Source organism: Scomber japonicus, chromosome 16 (genome assembly GCF_027409825.1).
Source record: "Scomber japonicus isolate fScoJap1 chromosome 16, fScoJap1.pri, whole genome shotgun sequence".
In the NCBI taxonomy this organism is placed as follows: Eukaryota; Metazoa; Chordata; class Actinopteri; order Scombriformes; family Scombridae; genus Scomber; species Scomber japonicus.
Window position 1 is genome coordinate 5,322,749 of NC_070593.1, and position 17,944 is coordinate 5,340,692.

At 39.5% G+C, this 17,944-nt stretch overlaps 1 protein-coding gene across 3 annotated transcripts in view; it reads left to right on the forward strand.

Moving 5' to 3' along the window:
* letm1 (leucine zipper-EF-hand containing transmembrane protein 1) overlaps positions 1-17,231 on the forward strand; it is a 34,797-nt gene extending 17,566 nt beyond the window's left edge. The window contains exons 5-15 of one of the 3 annotated variants that reach the window (XM_053336040.1): positions 3,026-3,169; positions 3,775-3,912; positions 5,062-5,265; positions 5,366-5,485; positions 6,415-6,546; positions 6,686-6,844; positions 7,527-7,646; positions 10,008-10,142; positions 11,113-11,306; positions 15,141-15,297; positions 16,245-17,231. In XM_053336040.1, the coding sequence (XP_053192015.1) occupies positions 3,026-3,169; positions 3,775-3,912; positions 5,062-5,265; positions 5,366-5,485; positions 6,415-6,546; positions 6,686-6,844; positions 7,527-7,646; positions 10,008-10,142; positions 11,113-11,306; positions 15,141-15,297; positions 16,245-16,397 (1,656 nt within the window). In that variant the 3' untranslated portion in view covers positions 16,398-17,231. Of the gene's footprint in view, positions 1-3,025; positions 3,170-3,774; positions 3,913-5,061; positions 5,266-5,365; positions 5,486-6,414; positions 6,547-6,685; positions 6,845-7,526; positions 7,647-10,007; positions 10,143-11,112; positions 11,307-13,485; positions 13,536-15,140; positions 15,298-16,244 lie in introns of those variants that run through there. The other 2 variants (XM_053336043.1, XM_053336041.1) reach the window with 2 other exon arrangements.
* Positions 17,232-17,944: the final 713 nt, after the last annotated feature.

Below are 17,944 nucleotides of genomic sequence, written 5' to 3' on the forward strand. Positions count from 1 at the left end.
ACATCTGTATCTGATGTTGACAAGAAAAGTGAACATAAGCCTCATTTTGTTTTTTTTATTTGACCAAACTAAAAAAAAACTAAAATAGAGCCTCAATAGAAATATATTAAAGCATGTGACTAGTATCAATTAGAGGTGAAATGAACAATTAGTTTCATTATCAATGAATCTGTCAATTATAACTCTATAAATTATAACTATAATAAAGAGTCAGTCTTTCTAAAAACCCAAGGTCTCATTCTCTAACATCTTCTTTTGTCCCAACTAACAGTCCGAAACCCAAATATATTTAATTTACTAAATAAATAAGGAAACAGTCACATTTGAAGAAGTGTGACCGTGAATCAGATAATTTGCATATTATTTTTGTAGTGCAGGTGTTACTCTCTCAGTCATGTGACCATGCAGTTGCACAATCCATACTGACACACTGGAAGACAATGGGGACCTCTCATAGTTTACAAAGGTATGGTGCAATGTGTGTTACAAAACTAGAAAAACGACGAGCTGAAATGTACACGTTTCCTTTTGTCAGTTGCTCTAGCCATAGAGGTAAAAAAAATAAATTTGAGCTTCCCAATGCATTTTCTATCTGGTAGACTTGTTAAAATATTTTTTCACTTGACCACCCAACTATAAGATAAGTTAAGATTTAAAATGTTATAGCTAATAATCAATTTTCCAGTGGCAATGTTGTTTTTATACAGTTTAGTTTAGTTTAGTTTATTTGGATCCCCATTAGCTGTTACCCAGGCAACAGCTACTCTTCCTGGGGTCCATGTTAAAATAAATACAACCAATTACAATTACAATATAATATAAATGCATACCTAAATAGAGTGTGCCCCCACCCCCCCTTAAAACAGTGACTTCAAACTCGGTACAATTCCACTAAAACCAGATTACATCATTGGTATCAAGACACACAAATGATTGAAACAACACTATAAACAGTACATGGTGTATCCGTCATTTGAGAACAGTATAAATCCTGTTATCTTAGTTTTTTTATTTACAGCACTCGGTATGTTTGTGCTGGAAAAAACAACAACAACAGAAAAATAAGCCTCACTGTGGTGCTAATAGCTTCTACTCAGCACTGATGATGACCACTGTACCCCCCCCCCCCCCCCCCCTTCCTCTGTTAAACCCACACCAGCACCCCATCTGCACCTTTTCAAATGCAGCTGACTCCCTCGGAGTGCATGTCCTGAACCCATCTACACCCCATTCATCTAACCTGGACTGGCTTTGCCTCCTTAATCTCCTCCTTTCATATTCACTTACAATACTCAGGCCTCTGTTTAAGGCTCCTTCTATTTTAATCTGTCACCCCCCTCCTCCCTTTCTTTGATGTGGAACTCTGGGAGATGATATACATGTCAATGGGACGACGGACAAAAGGCCTTTTCACTCGCGCTGGCCTAAATCCTTCACCCTACTGGTCCACTGACATGCAGGTGGAAAGGGCAGAGAAAGGACTCATGTTTTGGCCTTCTCCTCCCAGAGCCATCTCTGTAGATGGCCGGTTGGGGATTGTTTCCCGGGACAGTCAGAAAGCCACAGTTGGACAGCTGTACAATGAAGTAGACCAGTGTTGGCCTGGTACTTCTATACTCTGAGGATTGTTCAGGTCTACGCTGAACAAATGTGCTTCCTGTTGGCCAGAGTGGACAGTTTCTGAGCCTTGTGAGGCAGGCAGAATGTTCACTTTGGTCTATACAACCATGAAAATAATACACCAATGAGTTCGGAGGTTTCTGTTGCTCTGGGGATGTATGGGCACTGGGGTTAAAAGTGCTGACTGTTGGAACTGTTATTAGTGGGATTGAGCAGGGCGATTGTACCAAGAGACAAAGGAAGATGAGGTTAACATATAACCCTACTGGCTTTTCCACCCGCTGCTGCTCTCTCCTGGAGACTTTCACAAACTACAGCCTGGTGGAAATAGATGGTAGTTGGTACCAAATACAGTACTGCTACTATTTTAGGCTCTAGGTTTATTTTAGATGAAGACAGTGGTTGAAATGTCAGGCCTTTATTTATTATGATAGTGAAGTAAAACAGGACAAAGTATAAGTCTCTCTCTACTTTTAGTATAGGTTAAAATCCAAACTGAGGCAGACATTGGCTTAGATAATAAGAATAAATCTCCACAGTTACAATTATTTCTTCACAAGCGTCTAGGGTTAGGGTTGTTCTTAAAGGACAAGGCTGTCGATCTTCTATATATTTCTTATTGTTAGCAATTCTGATGTGTGTATCCAAATCAATTCAATTCAATGCCTTTTATTGTCATTGCACAGCAGTACAACTGTAGCTAATACACATAAAAACAACACAGACAATAAACATAAATCCAAAGCCTGATATATCTTATTCCTCTATGCTCCTTTCTTATCTAAAAATGTTGTAAAAACACATCAATGAGTCACATCTTTGGACTATGTGACATGTTTTTACACCATGAAGATTATGGGCATGATAGTTTGTTTAGAAACGGCTCTAAATAATAACATTATGGTTCTGTGTAAGGAAGACGCCAATGAGCATGTGCAGGAATGCTTGTATCATGTTGTGCTTCATATAGCTTTATACTAAAGTTCTTAGATAAATTATAAATGTAATACAAAGTCAGGAGATTGTGATATGTAGCACATCAAGTTAGTGAAGCTGGCACCTGCCTTACACAGAACTACTCTCTGGAGACTGAAAATGTGATCAGTTATTAGTCTTAGGAGCCGTTTCTGAGCAAACTAACGTGCCCAAAGTCTTTGTGATGAAAGAAATAAACAACCAGTGCAGTGACGCAGCTAACTGAGGTGTTTTCTAATAGTTTTTGGACAACAACAGAGGCTTAAGGCACAGAGGAATAAGATATATCAAGCTCTGAATTCACACACGATACTTGTAAGTAGATCAGTTTATTGATTGTTTGGCTCTGCACAAATAAAATAAAGCAAATTGCAGCCTCAATTGTTTTAAAGTACTTAATTCTAACAATTTCAAAAAATTTCCTCCTCAGTTCCTCAGAACGTGCGCAGACGTCTTCAGACTCCTTCCCTTCCTGGTGTTCATCATCGTCCCCTTCATGGAGTTCCTGCTTCCTGTAGCATTGAAGCTCTTCCCCAACATGCTGCCGTCCACCTTCGAGACTCAGTCGAAGAAGGTAATCAGAGTTGAAGCTTTGTATTTGAACTAAAGCTGCACGATTATAGACGAGATGAATCGGATCGGTTCTTTGGGGTAATATAATGTTAGATGGTGAAGTGGTGATTCAAATTTGTAGTTTAAGGTCTTCACTGAGGGTCAATGTGGTTTGAGGTGAGGTTATCCTTTTGATTGATTTTTAAAAATAATAATAACTACATATGAAAATCAATTTTGCAATCTCTCTTATTGTGTTTTTAGTGAGAACATATTCAGTAAAACGAATGATCTTCATCCATAACATAAACTGTCATGTTGACCTACTGTCTCTTGAAAAGGGTTAATCCTATTTGAGTCTAATCCTTCTAGCGAGATCTTTGACCTGTTTTTCAGAACGGTTTATGTCTGCATAATAATAACCAGTGTTATGTTGAACTTGATTTTCCTTAGATTGCATTGATATATATATATTTCATCACATATTTTATAACATTCTTGAAAATCTGTTTTACAATATGCTCAACAACATCTTTTTTTTATCTGTTTGTGTTTAATAAAAAAAGAGAAATATTTTTACACCACATTGACTTTTTTTTTTTTTTTTTTGGTAACGTTTTATAACAGGAGGAGAGGTTGAAAAAGGAACTGAGGGTCAAGCTGGAGATGGCTAAGTTCTTGCAGGACACCATCGAGGAGATCGCTCTGCGTAACAAGGTGGCCCAAGGCAATGTGACGGAGGAGTTCTCCACCTTTTTCCAGAAGGTTGGTGCCAGTGTTCATTGAGACAGTGCAGCATGAAAGGGAGGAAGGGGGGAAAAAATGGGCTCAGTGCTGCCCTCTGGTGGCCGAATCAATGCATTTCTCTAGTCGGTTGATCTTTAGTAGGATGTACTATAGAAATTAGGTCATATATGTAAAACATTAAGGTTTAATTACATGTATATGTCATGATATTACACATTTACTCACCACTTAAAATTAATTAAGCAATCACTCCTCACTTCTTTTCTTCTTTTCTGCTCCTTTATAAATACATTCATCATTCATATTACTTAATTTACTTTAAAGAACAGCAAAAAAAGCTGCATTAGACACTTTTACAGTATATGATAGTCAGTTAAATGCAGCATAAAAGGGAGGAAGGGAAAAAAATGGGCTCAGTGCTGCCCTCTGGTGGCTGAATCAATGCATTTCTCTAGTCGATCTTAAGTAGGATGTACTGTGTGTTTAGTTAAAGAAGCAGAAATTAGGTCATATATGTAAAACATTAAGGTTTATTTTCATGTATATGTTATGATTTTACACACGTTTTGACTGTTGTCCTGTCTGTCCTCCCTCCCTCCCTCCCTCCCTCCTTCTCTCTTTCTTTCTTTCCGTCCTCTCTCTTTCCTTTCTTCCTTCCTTCCTTCTTTCCTTCCTCCATCCCCCTTTCTTCCTTCCTTCTGTCCTTCCATCTTTCCCTCCCATTACCTTCCTTCTTTCCTTCTTTCCTCCCTCCTCCCTTCCTTCCTCCCTCCTTTCCTCCTTCCTCCCTCCTTTCCTTCCTTCCTACCTCCCTACTTTCCTTCCTTCTTCCTCCCTTCCTTACTCCCTACTTTCCTTCCTTCCCTCCTCCTTTCTTTCCTACCTTCCTCCCTACTTTCCTTCCTTCTTCCTCCCTCCCTCCCTCCCTTCCTCCTTTCCTCCTTTCCTTCCTTCCTTCCTTCTTTCCTTCCTCCCTCCTTCCTTCCTTCTTTCTCCCTTCCTTCCTTGACTCGAGGACAACAGGAGGGTTAATTAAGGGAATGTTTTGCACCGTCACATCCTAGTTTAGGTTTTTACAAAAAGAAAACATAAAGCTGACATAAATCTTTCTCATCTAGAATATTTCACAAGTCATAATAATATTTCATAACTTGTTCATCTGTGTAGATCCGTGACTCCGGAGAGCGTCCCAGTAACGAGCAGATCATCCGGTTCTCCAAACTGTTTGAGGATGAGCTGACTCTGGACAACCTGACCCGACCTCAGCTGGTGGCACTCTGCCGTCTGCTGGAGCTCCAGTCCATCGGGACCAACAACTTCCTCCGTTTCCAGCTCATCATGAAGCTGAGGGCCATCCGCGCCGATGATAAGGTACGAACTCCTGTTGTATTATGTCTTTTTTAACAGTTCCAGATGTCGTAATTCAGGACTGAGTCTATACGTTATGGGTTTTCGTGCTCTGTTTATGTAGCTGATTGCAGAAGAGGGAGTGGAGAGCCTCAACGTGAACGAGGTGCAAGCTGCCTGTCGTGTCAGAGGGATGAGATCTCTCGGAGTCACAGAGGAGCGACTGAGAGAGCAGCTCGTCCAGGTAACGCCTACAGAAAACAGATGGAGGATATTTTCATGAAATTACTGGCAGACATATACATTTTTTCCTCAGTTACAGAAGTCATACTAGTTAATATTCAATTTTGTGAATAATAGCAGTGTTTCAAATGACACTCTATTATGTAAGAGACAATGAGATGTTGCTCTACAGAGATTTATTGAAGCTTTACAGCGAGTTTCAGCTCATTGTTTAGAATCCCCATCTGAAAACTGCAGTTCATCTTCACATTTACAGATGTTATAGAAACCCAAACTCAAAGGTTAAAGACAGTGTAAAGTGAATTCAGACATTTTCTTCTAAACGCATTAAAAAGGTCATAAATGTATTTCTATAAAAGGTGTAAAAAGCATTTCAACCATTTAGATTTGAACTGTGGAGCTAGGCTTCACAAACTGTGTTTCAAGATTTCTGTGTTCAGGATTTAGTCAGACCCGTCCCTGCTGCTGTAGAGGTATAAATACATTCAGCGCACACTACTACTACTACAGTCTACAGTTAGCCAGGTAGCTGAGTTAGCCGCCGAGCTAGCAGCTGAGCTAGCAGTAGAAAGTTCTCAAACCTAGCGTCCATGTTTCTGGTAGAGGTGGTGACTTTGATTGACAGGTGACACTTGGTAGGGGGCGGGGTTTCAGCGGACTCGGTGGGCATACCCACAGCGTTTGGGAGCAGAGAAAGAGGCTGATTTTTACACAACTTTGAAGCCTAATTTCATATATTTGGCGATTTTTTTAATCATTCAAATTTGGCAGGGTGGTTAACAACACACTTTTCTGTGGTATGTCAAACTCAGAAAATGTTTATTCTTACTTTTCACGGACTTTAAGGAGCGTTGAAATGGTTGTGATGTTGTCTTGTTATATCACATATGTATCGGTCATAATCTGTGTCATATTTCCGTCCGTTTGCAGTGGCTGGAGCTGCATCTGAACCAGCAGATCCCCACCTCTCTGCTGCTGCTGAGTCGAGCCATGTTCTTGCCCGACACCCTGTCACCTGCCGACCAGCTGAAATCCACACTGCAGACGCTTCCTGAGATGGTGGTATGTTTCCAGGCTGGATTTGACTCTAGTAGAGTTTATAAAGTGTTTCATTTAAGAGTAAAATTAAACCAGGATTAGTTGAAGCCTATTTGTCTTAGTTCACTGCCCTACTCTGATCCTCTCTCTCTCTCTCATACAGACGAAGGAGGCCCAGTTAATGGTGGCAGAGATGGAGCTCTCTAAAGTGGACAATAAGTCCAAACTGGAGGCCACGCTGAAGGAGGAAGCCGTCATACGCCAGGACAACAAAGACAGAGAGATGGAGAGGCTGGCTGACGCTGCAGAGAAGGCTGCACGGGTACGATCCTTACACATACATTACATTTGATTTTGAATGAGAAATACAAGCTGATTTTGCCGAAGGGAAGTATGAGTCCATTGTGCTTGATTTGGAAGGAAACAGTGGCTATAATGAGGAATGAGAATACATAATGGCACAACTTGTCACTACTTTTACTGTAATACTGCATACTACATCACTCATAATACTGCAGTACTTTTACTGTAATACTGCATACTACATCACTTATAATACTGCAGTACTTTTACTGTAATACTGCATACTACATCACTCATAATACTGCATACTACATCACTCATAATACTGCAGTACTTTTACTGTAATACTGCATACTACATCACTCATAATACTGCATACTACATCACTCATAATACTGCAGTACTTTTACTGTAATACTGCATACTACATCACTATAATACTGCAGTACTTTTACTGTAATACTGCATACTACATCACTCATAATACTGCAGTACTTTTACTGTAATACTGCATACTACATCACTCATAATACTGCAGTACTTTTACTGTAATACTGCATACTACATCACTCATAATACTGCAGTACTTTTACTGTAATACTGCATACTACATCACTATAATACTGCAGTACTTTTACTGTAATACTGCATACTACATCAGTACTACATTGGTCAATCGTCCCATCTCTGTCTTCTAACAGGACAGTGAGTTGGAGCTGGAAGCAGAGAAAGTCAAGCTCGGCAAAGCGGATGCAGAGCCGGTGTTGGTCGACATAGCTGAGAAACTGAGAGACCCAGCTCCTGTCATCGAGGGAATCAAGGTGAGACCTCTATACAGACATTTTGTGTAATGCTGCAAACAGTCTTTTTTTTACAGTCAGCTGCAGGGTTTAATTTGTTGGAAATTATTATGAAGACTACTCAGACTTTGCTACATGCATTTTATATGTTTGCTTTTTTTGCACTTGAGGTTATTTATTTGAAATGTAACTGGTGTAAAACTATATTTGCGTATGTTCTTTGCAAGTTTTTAAAGTAATTTGATTATTTCTTCTTACTTGGATCTCTGAAATGTAATCAAGCTCAGCTATTAGTTAAGTCTTATTTTGATTTATTGCTTTAATAACTAAGAAATATTGCAATAGAAACAGAAAATACCTCAAAGATTTATTTTTTATACTGTCTTTAATGCTTTAATCTACATTTTATATGCATGTTTGTTTGTCTGCTTGTCTATTTACTGAGTTAATCGGCCTCTTTCTTTGCTAACAATCATTTCGTTACCTCTGCGTCCTCTCGGCTGCACAGTATGAACAGTGGCCGATATTCCTGCGTTACCAGGTTAGGTTTTTAAATGACGTCTTCTCCCAAATGATCCTCACCTTCCTCTCCAGTTCATCCCCACACACACACACACACACACACACACACACACACACACAGCATCCAGATGTGGCTTAAACAGGACTTGTAATTCCTATAATTCTGGCGTTTCAGTTTGAACCTTTTTAAAGCTGCCATTTTGATGTCAGGTTCAGAAGGAGTGAGAACATAATCCAATTTACAGGAAATGACCTTAAAATGCAACGTTTTATGTGTGCATGACGAGATGGGAGCTGACATCAGCCAGCAGATACTCACACTTGGAAAGCAGAGTAGAGGAAAATGGAGTGAGAGCAAACCACAAATGCTCATAGTCAGAGCTTCGTGTGTGTTTTTTTTTTTTTTTTTTTTTTTTTTAGTAGGATGAAAAGCAGACAAGGTGAATTACAAGCGAATAAATCACAGCAAAGCTATAAGTAGTGGAATAACATTTTATTTTATTCATATTTTAACAACTTAAGCTGAAAATATGGACCTTTACACTAAAAGTTTAACAGCATTTCCTCACTCATAAGAGAAAAATCCCACTCATATGGTGCTTTGAAAAGGTCGAACTAAACTAAATGCTGAATTTGCAAGTTCTGTTTGGCTCACGTCTGTATCAGGGTTATTATAGTTTTGGAATTTTCTTCTTCTTTTTTTTTTAATTTTCTTTTTATTTCGAAGTGCACTTTGACATTTCAGACAGTTTCGGGCAGTGAGAAAAAGAGAGAAAATAAGGATACATTTCCAGAGGTACAGGTACCAACATAAATGGTCTCTCAGCCTATTTTCCTGTTATATCGGCTTATAGGCCACCTCTTTATACTTTTTAAAAAGGTAACAAAATAAAAATAGTAATAAAAATAAAATAACCATGTGCATATACATATATATACACACACACCATTCTCACACTTGTGCATATATACTTACATACCTGCATACGTACATACATACATATACACATACCATCAAGTAAAACAAAATAGGGAATAATAAACATGTAACTATATACATCCAGAGAGAGAGAACAGACAGCAGTATGGTTTCAGTTTAGTTTTAGTTAGTTTAACAAGTGATTAAGTAGTTTTAGTCATAGTTTTTAGTGTTTCAGGTATTTAGGAGGAACGCCTTGATTAGTAGAAGCTGTAAAGGATGAAATAATGCTAACACTGAATGCAATACTGTCACCATGGAGACAATGAAAAGAAAACTAAAACTAAGCTGATGTTATCTGCAATTCACTTTAGTTTTAGTTAGTTTTTGCTTTGTTCATTGTAGTTTTTATTTGTTTTATTTTAGTTTACTAAATTATTTTTTCACTGCTAGTCTTAGTTTTAGTTTTAGTGAACTATAATAACCCTGGTCTGTATCAACTTCTGCCCTTTTCTTTCCTTGTCGATCCTTCCAAGCAGCGTCAGTGACTGAACCTTTCCTCTCCTAACTAACTAACGGCTCTTCTGTAGATCCACAGAGTTGCCTCGGTCGTTAATGTGTGGTAAATATGTCATTGGGGTAATAGTGGAGTATCCCAGTGTCTTCCCCCCCGAGCTTCCCCTCTTTTACCCATTCTGTGTGTTTGGGTTTGGGTTGGTCTCTCATGTGGGTTTATTCGGTATTAAATGCACATGTGGGCGCTCGCTAAGACACATTTTATGACCTACTTTTTAAAATATATTATACGTTCATTTCGGAGGGGGGAAAATATGACCTAACGCTTGTGTATTCATCGTACTGTATCTAAAACATAGTGAGTCCTGGCATCTTAAATCAAGTGGAGCAAATCTCCTTAAACGGTGTGTGTTTTTATACTCCAGGGCGAGGAGATCACCAAAGAAGAGATCGACATGTTGAGTGATGCCTGCTCGAAGCTGAAGGAGCAGAGGAGGCTGTTTACTCTGGAGAAAGAAGAGCTGGAGGAGCTGAAGGATGACGTCCAGGAGTACAACGAGGTGATTCTCTCAAACTAGTCATTTCAAAAGGTTTCTGAGTAACGTGCCCTAAAGGCGGCGGCTTTAGGTGTAAATTTATTGCATGTCGCACTGTTGGAGACGCCTGTAATAAAATCTTGGTCACACAGAGATCTTTAAAAAGACCTGAATTTAGTTTTTGATATTTAAGGTATAAAAATGTCTTAAAGTGTCTGGAATTGTAGGAGTTAAGGAGTTAAATTTGATTTGAGTGTATATTTGTTCAGTTTATGTTATTTATAGGGCTGTCAAACGATTAATTTTTTAAATCAAGATTAATCGCAGAATTTCCATAGTTAATCACGATTAATCGCGTTTTGAATTGCATGTTTAAAATCCTGTTATTTTACATTTCAAGGCAGTTTTAATCCCATAATGTAAAGCATTTCTTACCAGAGTGTCTGAACTGGGAATCAATCACGGCTCTGCTGCGACTCCCACACTCCAAAACGCTTGGCTGCACCTGGGTGTTCAGCATGGAGGCGCTAACTCAAACTCGACATACTCCGGTGGTAGTTAAACTCCGTTTGACACAGGTTGCATTTTACTTTTGACTTGTCAACTGAACCGTCTCGAAGTTTTTTAAAGTTTAAACAAGCCGTTCAAAAGTCCAGTAGCTCTCTTACTTTCCATCAGCGCGGTAGGTTTACTGCAGGAGGCCACTTCAAAGCATAGCGCTACAGCTAGAGGAGCCGTCTACGGGTGAGTAGAAGGGACATAAAGGCTTGCAACATTAAAATGCGATTAAAAAAAATGTACGCGTTATCAATTGCATTAATCTAATCGCGATTAACGCGTTAACGCTGACAGCCCTAATTTTTATTTTCTTTTTTTTATTATAATCATGTTTTCTTGTTTTAATGTGTCCAATATTTACGGTTTTAATATTTTATGTAAAGCACATTGAGTTGCCCTTATAAATAAATCTGCCTTGCTTTGCTTCACCTTTCAGGATCTGGAGGAGATAAAGAAGGAGCTTTCTAAGACCGGTCAGGAGAAAGCACTGGAGGAATCAAAGGCGAGCCAGCGTTTGTCTAAGAGAGTGAACCACATGATCGGACGCATCGACAAGATCATCGGGGAGCTGGAGAAGGACAAAGTCACCCTGGACGGACAAATCGACAGTGGAACCAGCCCACCTGTTGGGTAAGTGTCGAATATGTGATTTTCTTTTTAGCAACACAATCATCTACAGCGAGGAGAAGTGATCCAAAAAAATCTTAACTAAATTCCCGTAGTCTTTCCTAGCGTGCCTAGCCAGTTGCCATAGAAACAGAGGGAGCGCTCATTGTTGCTGCTGCTCATCACAATAATGGATAATCATTTTTCGTGCTCTAACATCCAACGAGCGACAATATTAGGAAGACGCTAGGAAGTCATTAAGCTGCTTGTGTGTGTGTGTGGTGGCGCTCTAACCCACGTCATTGCTTTTTTGCTAAGAGCTGATTGGTTGTTTTTATTTGAACAACATGTGAAAATATAAAAAATAAAAAGACGCAGATGGAGTCGTCCTTGTTAAAGTGACGTCTTTTGTCCTTTTGATTCAAATAGTTTCTCATAATTTAGGATTTACTGAGACTATGACAATGTAAGTATCAAGTAAGACATATCAAGACATATTAATGGATTTACTTTTTAAAGGAATAGTTCCACATTTCAACATTTCTTTCTCAGAGATAGATGAGAAGATTGATATCAACATCATGTCTGTGTGTTTAGTACAAAGTCAGGATATCTTTAGCTTAGCTTAGCTTAAAGACAGGAAACGGCTAGTCTACTTCAGTCCTACGTGAAAAAAATATACCTACTAACAGCTTTAAAGCCATCTTATTTACACAAATTATAAAAGATGCATTCAGGATATTTCCCAAAATCTTGAACTATCTCTTAAAGACGAAAGCGTCGACGTCTCTCATGGCTTTGCACCATTTCATAGGCTTTGGTTTGTGTCTGCCAAAGACATTAAAAGACAGGTTCATTATTTCAGATCTGTTTTAAAACAATGGTCAGGCGCTCACAAGTACACTGAAACTGAAACATTAGATCTTCCTGCTAATACAGGCCATTAAAAGATCATTTCCAAATGTGCTTATAATGTAAGTGATGTCTGTGTGCTTTCCTTTTGAGCTGCAGTGGAAGTAAAGTACCAGAAAGAGGGAATTTGGCACTAAAAAGCCTGTAATGTTGAAATATATCTACTCGATTTGACTCATTTGGACGGCTGAAGCTTCATATTTGGACTGGGGATTTCGTCCCCTTATCACAGGGGTGTCAAACATGCGGCCCGTGGGCCAGAACCGGCCCGGCAAGGCATCCAATCCGGCCCACTTTCCCTCCTGTCATCTGCCCTTCTTTCCTTCCTCCCTTTCTTACTTCTTTCCTTCTTTGTTTCCTTCCCTCCATCCCTCCTTCCATCTTTCCTTAATTTTCTTTTCCTTTCTTCCTTTCCTTCCTTCCTTCCTTCCTTCCTTCCTTCCTTCCTTCCTTCCTTCCTTCCTTCCTTCCTTCCTTCCTTCCTTCCTTCCTCCCACCCTCCTTTCCTTCCTTGCTTCCGTCCTACCTTCCTTGTCTTCTTTCCTTCCCTCTGGCCTTCCATCTTTCCTTCATCTTCTTTTCCTTCCTTCCTTCCTTCCGTGCTTCCTTCCTTCCTTCCTTCCTTTTGTCTTTCCTTCCCTCCTTTCTTTCCTTCCTATCACTTTTCCCTTCTTTCCATCCTTGTTTCCTTCCTCCCTTCCATCTTTTTAATGATCCGGCTCACATGAGATCAAATTTGGCTGTATGTGGCCCTTGAACGAAAATGAGTTTGACACCTCTGCCTTATCACTTACATTGTAAATGCGTTATAAAGGGATCTTCTAATGATCAGTATGAACAGGAGGAATCATTACAGCAAGAAAAAACCTTGCTCACTACTCATATGGACACCTGACTGATGTTTTAAGGCGGACTTGAAAGATAGATTTTCAACATAAATGATTCAAAGGCGACTTTTTGACGGAGAAGAATATAATTAGCCTCGTCAGTGTTGTTCTTTATCTGGTGAGGAGACTCTTATGATTACATTGCTTCAGGATTTCTGTGAAAATGTTGCCTTTGTATCATCTCCCTTAACTCCCCCATGTGTTACATCATCCTCATCCTCATCATTCCCATCTTCATCATCATTACTGTCATCGTAAAATGGTGGTGGAGATTTTATTCATTTATTTATTTATTTTCAAACTAACAAAAAGGTTTCCCAGATAAAAAATACACATTGCAATATTATTAGTTTTACAATCATATCGGATCATTTGCAGTTCCTAATTCATCTAAAATTTTACAGATTATTCTTTACTAAACATAGTGATGCTACAAGGTAAGCTGAACTGTGGTAAACCGCCATTTGCTTGCTTTGCCAAAAACGCTAACATTGCACCGTGGTTGTCGTCTGTCAGCTGCTGTAAAAGATCAACTTGTTAACTTTATTTATAGCTTCCGTCTCTGCTCTCTGCACCAAAGTGTCGTCCGCTGCTCCCATTTTTACTAAACAGTTAATGCCCTTTAATGATAATAATAATAATAATAATTAATGAAATCATACTGACGATAACGATTTTACTGAAACTGCACAGATGATTGGTCAGTTTTGAAGTATTTGTCAAACATCTGTGACCTTTAACTGAGGTTAAACACATATTATTAATGTATTAGATAATGTCTTATACATTAAAATGCACCCATAATATAATAATAATAATAATAATAATAATAATATAAGACTAATTTACCCTTCTTATCCAGCGCAGCTTTGAATTAAACATTTATCAGCTTTAACCCTCCTGTTGTCCTCGAGTCAAGGAAGGAAGGGAAGAAGGAAAGGAGGGATGTAGGAAGAAGGACGTAAAGGAGGGAGCGAGGAAAGGAGGGAGGAAGGGTGGAAGAAGGAAGGAAAGGAGGGAGGAAGAATGAAGGGAGGGAGGAAGAAGGAAGGAAAGGAGGGAGGGAGGAAGAAGGAAGGAAGGGAGGGAGGAAGGAAGGAAGGGAGGGAGGGAGGAAGGAAATGAGGGAGGGAGGGAGGAAGAAGGAAGGAAAGAAGGGTGGAAAGGAAAGGAGGGAGGGAGGGAGGGAGGGAGAAGGAAGGAAAGGAGGGATGAAGGAAGGAAGGGAGGGAGGAAGAAGGATGGAAAGGAGGGAGGGAGGAAGAAGGAAAGTAGGGAGGGAGGAAGGAAGGAAGAAGGGAGGAAAGGAGGGAGGGAGGAAGGAAGAAGGAAAGGAGGGAGGAAGAAAGAAGGAAAGGAGGGAGGAAGAAGGAAGGAAGGGAGGGAGGGAGGGAGGACGGAAGGAAGGGAAGGAGGGAGGGAGGAAGAATGAAGGAAAGGAGGGTGGAAGGGTGGAAGAAGGAAGGAAATGAGGGAGGAAGGAAGGAAGGAAATGAGGGAGGAAGAAGGAAGGAAAGGAGGTTGGAAGAATGAAGGAAGGGAGGGAGGGAGGAAGGAAGAAGGAAGGAAAGGAGGGTGGAAGGGAGGGAGGAAGGAAGAAGGGAGGAAAGGAGGGAGGAAGAATGAAGGGAGGAAAGGAGGGAGGAAGAATGGAGGGAGGAAGAATGAAGCAAGGAAGGAGGGAGGAAGAATGAAGGGAAAGAAGGAAAGGAAAGAAAGAATGAAGGAAAGGACAGAAGGAAGGGAGGAAAGGAAAGAAGGAACAGTCAAAACAGACGCGGTCAATTTGACCCGGGAGGACGACACAAAAATTAAGAACAAATCAGTTAAAACAGTTCATTAATTTTTGTGCCGCATTAGATTTTTGCATGAATAACTTTTTTTTTTTTTTAAGGCAACCAAATTATTTTTCTACATTGCTGTGAATAGAAAATGAGACGAATCATTCTGATTGGTGTGATCTGGGAACCTTCGAATGCAGCATGTCGCCACACACACACAGACTTCTCCACCTACATTTTACTCACCGTCAAACCTGGTAACCGTTTCCTGTATGCAGTCTGTTCTACACCTTTAGGGAGAACCTCATCAGCATCGACGAGCTGATCAACATCATGCGGCAGATCCAGAACATTCCAGAGCACAAGCTGCAGAGCATCGCCGAGGCGCTCGACGACAACAAGGACGGCAAGATCGACATCGACAACGTCATCAAAGTATGTTTAAAAGGCCGATTCCTGATCTGTGGAGGAGATGCATTCAGGGATGCTCATTGTGTTGGTTTTTTGTAAATGCTTTTTTTTTTAATGGGTTTTGTTTTCATGTGAAGGTAAGTGTTGTGAAGTATGGAAATGCAGCGGAAATCTCTAAATTTAAATAGGCAGAGCAGAGAAACAGTCTACATGCAGCAAAAAATCGAATTTCGGATCGTATTAGATTAGACATAGTTTGGACTTTTAAAATGCTTGTAAACACCAGGCGGGGATTTCTGGTCCTCTGAAATGAGGCCACCGCCGAAGTAACTTAGAGCTGCATTCTATCAAAAGGCCACCAGGGGGCGACCGTCTCTATACAAGTCAATGGAGAATTCACCAACTTCTCACTTGATTTCTAACCTCAGTAAACGTTTTCAAAATGTGTTTATGGTCTCAATCGCTAGTTTAAAGCCTTCTTCAATGCAGTATGATGTTCATTTGGGACATTTTGGCCTCCCTGATTTTATATTTGACGATAAAGCAGGGTATGCATTAGGGCGTGGCTACGTCGTGATTGACAGGTTGATTGACCAATGTCCTCGAGATCCAGCCCTTGCAACCATAGCAACCTCCCCGCTCCGCCCATGGCCCCGGAGGAGAGGAACTGGCGCCTGTCCCCTGGCAGTCTAAGCCTATAGCAGCATAAGCTAAGAGCTCTTTATCACAAAGGAAAGTTTTAAGTCTACTCTTAAATGTAGGGAGGGTGTCTGCCCCCTGGACCAAATCTGGAAGATGGTTCCACAGGAGAGGAGTCTGTCTTTATCTGATACGATCAGAAATTCGAATTTTTTTGCTGCATGTAAACTGAGTGATGTGTTATCAGGTGTAAATGGGGCCACAGGCTGGTTTTGCTTTTCCGAATGATAGCTTTCTGTGTCGAGTCTAACTCTTTTTTTTTCTAATCCCAGGTGGTGGAACTGATCGACAAAGAGGACATCGACATCTCGACCACACAGGTGGCCGACATCATGGTGATGCTGCAGAAGGAGGAGAAGCTGATTGAGAAGGAAAAGGCCAAAGAGAAGGCGGAAAAGGAACAGGCAGCCACACTCAACAGCTAACTCAAACTCTCAAGCTTAACTCATGCAGCACTTGTACAAAGTGAGGAGTTTTGTGGCTGGTACCCGGTCACAGAAAAACAGAAAAGACAACAAATCGTTCCGGATAAAACTGGTGAAGTCGAGCAAGTCGGGAGGTAACAGCTGCCTTCTCTTAAAAAAAAAAAAAGAAGCTATTTCACCAGAAATTCAGCGCTGATAAAATTAAGGAGAAAAAAAAAGAAAAAAAGGCTTTATATGGCCTTTAAATGCACAAAAACAAACTTAAATTTCTATCATGTTAATCTCTACTGGACTGATCATGTAATATATGTTATTTGGGTTTGTGTAATTTTACTAAATTATTTATTCACACAGGGAACACAATGACATGAAACTGTGGTTGTTCTCGCACCTTGAAGAGTTGGCAAAAGGAGAGAAATTGATCAGAAATTATGTTTTTGGGAAAATAATATTATGATTATTATTATTATTATTATTAAGGAGACACTTTGTGTAAGATTGAGGTGAACCGTCTTTGCCTTTAATTTCATTCATTCATTCATTCATTCATTCATGTCATCATCTCAGAGAAATGAGAAAAAATCATTTCTGGAGTTTGCACAGTTAAAAAAAAAAAAATCATTGTCATCACTGTCATTCCACTCAGTTTGTTTTCCTCTTTGATTTTTATTTATCCATCAAACTACCCATTTTGTAAACTACCTTTTTTTTTTTTTTTTGCCCCTAAATTGTACTTGGACAGGTAGCTAAATGGATGTAGGATGTTTTAAAATAGTGGCATCAACCAAAGACATTATTAATAATCACTGACTATATTAAACTAACACAACAAAATCATGCAGACAGACTTGAATTTAAAAAAAAACAACTTATGCAAATCTAATAATAAAAAACACAATCATAGCTTTATAGATTCATTATTCCCTCTAAAATTGAAATATATATATTGTGAGGATTCAGACTTTAGAAGTGTTGGAGTTTTTTGTCCAAAGCGAAGGACTGAAGTGAACAACTTCAACATCAATATTATTAAAAAAAAGTTACTGTACTGTAATTTTTCATTTCACTTTATACTAAATTAGTCTTTTTTTGTTTCGTTATGTAACTTTGATTTTTAGTGATTTAGTAGATGTCTCGTTGTAGCACAGCTCTTCATATATATTCCTGTTATGTTCAATAGCGCTCTTAAAAAAAATGCCAAAGTTGCACTGTGGCACATTTATTAACCTGATTCTGATTATTCCTAAAAAAAGACCCCCAAAAAACACCAAACTGACTGACGTTGATGAGAAGTGAGGCTCGTAAATCAGTATAGGGACACTAAAAGAGTCCGCTAATTAAAAATGTGTCATTTCTCGCTACGACTTTTTAAAGTTTAGTAGGAAATAGTCGTCAGTTGTTTGGATTTGTCTGATCAGAGGGTGAAAAATAAAATAACTGAACAACACGCTCCCTGCTGCTGCTGCTGCTGCTGCTGCGTTAGTCAATGTTTAGTCGTATTTCGTGCGCATAAGAAGTATAACTGTGTTGAATCTTGACCTCCCATA